General features: G+C 62.3%; 1 protein-coding gene across 1 annotated transcript in view; it reads left to right on the top strand.

Annotated features, from left to right (window-relative positions):
* Window positions 1-4135, top strand: part of AGBL5 (AGBL carboxypeptidase 5) — a 14218-nt gene that overhangs the window by 7118 nt on the left and 2965 nt on the right. Inside the window, exons 7-10 of the mRNA XM_057387957.1 lie at window positions 154-344; window positions 1205-1410; window positions 3741-3826; window positions 4041-4087. Coding sequence (XP_057243940.1) covers window positions 154-344; window positions 1205-1410; window positions 3741-3826; window positions 4041-4087 — 530 coding nt within the window. The remainder of the gene's footprint in view (window positions 1-153; window positions 345-1204; window positions 1411-3740; window positions 3827-4040; window positions 4088-4135) is intronic.

Consider the following 4135-nt stretch of genomic DNA (forward strand, 5'->3'; position numbering starts at 1 on the left):
CCCCCATGCTCACCCGTGCCCCTCTCTCTGGTGCCCCACACTCCTCTGTCCCCATGTCCCCTCACTGTGCCCCCATGCTCACCAATGCCCCTCTCTCTGGTGCCCCACACTCCTCTGTCCCCGTGTCCCCTCACTGTGCCCTCTCTCGGGCAGGTGGGCCGGGCGGTGGCGGTGGCAGCCCTGGACATGGCAGATTGCAATCCCTGGCCTCGGATCGTGCTCTCGGAGCACACGTGCCTGGGTAACCTGCGTGCCTGGATGCTGAAACACGTGCGGGGGCTGCGCAGCACCAGCGGGGGCTCGCGGAGGAGAGGAGGTGCCAGGACCCCCCCCAGGAGCTCCACGTAAGGGCCGGCGGGGGCGAGCGCGGGAGCTGCAGGATAACGGCACTTAGAGATGATAAATGTCCCCAAGTGAGTCACCTGCCAGGGTCACCTGCYCTGGCCCTAGCCCTGCCAAGCTCCGGGAACACGCAGGTGTCGGTGCCTCTGCTCTGAGCCGTCAGCAGAGAGGGGCAAAGACTGAACTGCTTGGGGTTCACCTGCCCCAGGAACCTGGGGAGTGCTGCATCACCTTCAGCACTGGATGGGATGGGAGAAGCTGAGGGAGCTGGGGGGCTCAGCCTGGAGAAAAGGAGGCTCAGGGGGATCTTCTTCCTCTCCACAACTCCCTGACAGGAGGGTGGAGCAGGTGGTGGTTGGGCTCTGCTCCCAGAGAACGGGGACAGGACAGGGGGGAATGGCTTCACGTTGTGCCAGGAGAAGTTCAGGTTGGATATTGGGAACAATTTTTTCATGGAAAGGGCTGTTGGGCACAGAGTGCCCAGGGCARGGGTGSAATCTCCATCTCTGGAGGGRTTTAAAAGYTGTGTGCTTGTGGCACTTGGGGACATGGTGGCCTTGGCAGTGCTGGGGAATGGTTGGCATTTTCCACCCTCAGCAATTTCATGATTTGGGACTGGGGGTGAGGAAGTGGGAACCCTGAGACAACGCTGCTGGGACAGCAATGTACAGCACAGGGCACTGGGGCTGCAGCTCTCAGGGACAGCCCTGGTGACATCCTTGTCCCCAGCTGTTCACCAGCTCCTGAAGAAGTCCAGGGCTCTGCCAGATGTGGTGCCACACAGTCACGGGCTGTGACTGTGGGTGGGGGTGACAGGGGTGCCCCCTCCATGCCAGGCTGACCCTCATCTCTCACCCTGCAGTGGGCTGCCCACCTCAGCCTCTGACAACGCGCTGGCCCGTGCCAGGAGCTTCAGCAACGGCACCAGCGGCAGCGGGGGCAGCCAGCAGGACTCCCCACGGATCCGAGCCTCCCCCAGCTTCACCTTCGGCAGCTCCAGGCCCCCAGCGGTGGCCGTGGCCACCCAGAGCCCCCCAGATGGTGACAGCAGCCCAGCCCCAGGCAGAGGTAAGCCAGGCTGGGCACCCCTCACACGSCTGCTGTGGCGCCTGTCGAGCTGCTGTTCAGGAGCACGGCCCTGAGGGAGCTCAGTGCCACTTTGGCCCAGGCTGGGACACGGTGACAGTGGGTTTGTGTGGAACAGTGAGTGGCAGGAGCCCCTGTCCCCACCGGTGGGTCCTGCACAACAAGACCTGCAGTTTTACAGCCCAGTGAGCTCCTGCCCTATGGTCCTTCAGCCCTGGCTGGGCAGGAGCTGCTGCTGCTCCGCTGGCATGTGGGGGAYCCTGGGGACTGGGGCTGCAGGCAGATGATCCCCTCCAGTGCAGGGACCAAGGGGTTTCTGGAGAAGCCAACACACAAAACCTCTGCTCAACTTGCCACTGTTCCCAAAGCATTCCTGAGGCCAGCAGGGACACACCAAAGTGCCTTTCCCCTCTAGGCACTGGCTGGGTTGTGGTGACCTGGGCTGTCAGGGGACACCAGCGGTTTCCATCATGCACAGTCCCCTCTGCTGGGGGCTGATGTGCCACACTGGGGTGCCAAAGTCAGGTGAGACACTGGCTATGGCACCGTGAGGCAGGGGCTCGGGGCCACAGGGGACAGGCAGGGGCAGAGGAATCCCTGCAGCCCTGTGCTCCTCACACTGTGGGACTCAGCCCTTTTTGGAAGCTCCAAAGCCTCCCGGTGCCCAGATTGGGGGTGCAAGCCAGGGGTGGGTGTGTTCCTGGGTGCCCCTGGAGCTGTGCTTGTGTGGAGCTYTGCGTTCCTCTGTGTCCGTCGCGGTGTCCTCGGGGTTTGCTGCCCAGCCCTCTGTCATGACTGTGTCTTGTCTGCCATGAGAACATGGTGGGGAGGAAATAAAAGGCTGATGTTCTCATGGGCACGTTGTTCCGTCTGTTCCTTTGGCCGGGCCCACCTGAGGTGACCCCTGGCCCCATCCCTGGGGACAGTCAGGGGCATGACCAGGAACAGACTGTGTAAGTCGGAGGGGCAGAGTCTGCTCTGTGGGGTCTTTGGGATGGATTGGGTGGGGTGTCCTGTCTCCCATGGTCCCTGCTGGCACAGCCTCCTCCAGCAGAGTGAGTGCTCCAKGCACTGCAGCCTTGTGCTGCCTGACACCGGGACCAGGACCTGGCTGCTCCTCCCCTGCCCTGGCATCAGCTTGTCCTGCTCTTTGCCTCACCACCCCACACCTCTGCACTCCARCTGCTGCTGCTGCTCTCCTGTCACCTCCTCCCCCAGTGCCACCACTCTCCACCTGCGAGGGGCCAGCACTGTCAGCACCAGTGTCTGCACAGGGATTGCAGCCCAGGGGTGCTCTGACCCCGTGGCTTTTCCTTCCAAGTCCCACACTGGTGCCTTCATGCTGGCTGTGCCATCCCAGCCTCTGCCCTCCTGGGTGTGCTTGCAGCTGTGATGGGGTGGGGGGTGATGGCACAGCATGAACACCCCGTTGCCCTGGTCTTGTCCCACCCTTTCCATTCTTCCCCATGTCCCAYTCCAGCCTGGCCTCACACTGGAGAGCCCAGACCTGTGTTTGTGCTGGGGTGACACCCTGAACTGCTGTTGGCCTTTGCTGGCTGAGGTTGGTCACCAGATTGTGCTGTTTTAGTCCAGGTGAMACCACCTGAGACTTGCAGTACCTCCACTGGCAGCAGGAGTTTTGGCACATCCTGCCCTGCACAAGCTCCTGCTTTGTAGGGTCTGGCCCTGGCTTCACCCCRGTGGGCAACATGCCCCTCCTCCCTCACCTCACTTCTGCAGTGGGATGAAGAGAAAAGTGGCTTGGGACAACGACTGGTGAACAGAAACTGAGAGCAGAGCTGAGACAACTCAGATTTTCCTTCAGTGCTGTCCACTGCAGCCACGCCCCCAAACATTGTCCTTTTTCCCCCGCAGCTTCCCTGGCTCAGCAGCTGTTCCATGCTCCAGGACATACCCTGGTTCAGAGGGCATGGCTTACCAGCTCAGTGCTGGGTAAACCTGGCCACCAGTCACACCAGTGCCATGGGACATCAGGAATTTGACTGGAGCTGGGGGCAACCGTGCAGGACCACCCTGCACTGGCACTGCCAGCTGGGATTGAGTTCTGTGCCCATCACATCCTCCCACCAGCACTGGCCACTGCCAGGGTGACCCCTCGGTGTTGGGCTGTGCCATGGGGGCTGGCCCTGGCAGGGAGGGGACTCTGTGTGTGTCACTGCAGGGTACATTGTCACTGGGCCTCACCAATGCGCTCTGTGATGGTTCTGTGCCCAGGGTGGGCAGCTGTGACTCCACCATGGCACAGAGCCCCACGCCAACACGGGCTCAGCTCTGTCTGTTCTGTCACACAGGGACTCTGCCTGTGGGCACCCCAGCAGCGCTGAGCACTGGACCACTGGAAGGTGTGGAGGAGCCCCAGGGCATGGCACCACTGCAGGTACCAGGGGCACCAGCAGGGAGTGAACCTGGGGCACAGCAGGACCTGTGCCCTGGGAAGGGGCCCTTTTGGGGGGATACCTCTGGGGGGCTGCCCCAAAGACCYCTCGGGGGCTGGGAGCCAGGTTTTTCTGTCCCACATACCTTTCCTCAAGACAAAGGGAAATGCCAGGGGTAAAGACTTGGCACCGATCCTCCTCTGCCCTCTCCCCCAGGTGCTGCCAATGAAGCTGAACGCCCGGAGAGCCCCAGAGAAACCTGGGTAGGTGCTGCTGCCAGCTCTGGGGTGGGGTCAGCTCTGAGTCCGGGC

Source organism: Malurus melanocephalus, unplaced genomic scaffold (genome assembly GCF_030028575.1).
Source record: "Malurus melanocephalus ecotype Western Australia unplaced genomic scaffold, MMel_1.1 scaffold_1456, whole genome shotgun sequence".
Classification (NCBI taxonomy): domain Eukaryota; kingdom Metazoa; phylum Chordata; class Aves; order Passeriformes; family Maluridae; genus Malurus; species Malurus melanocephalus.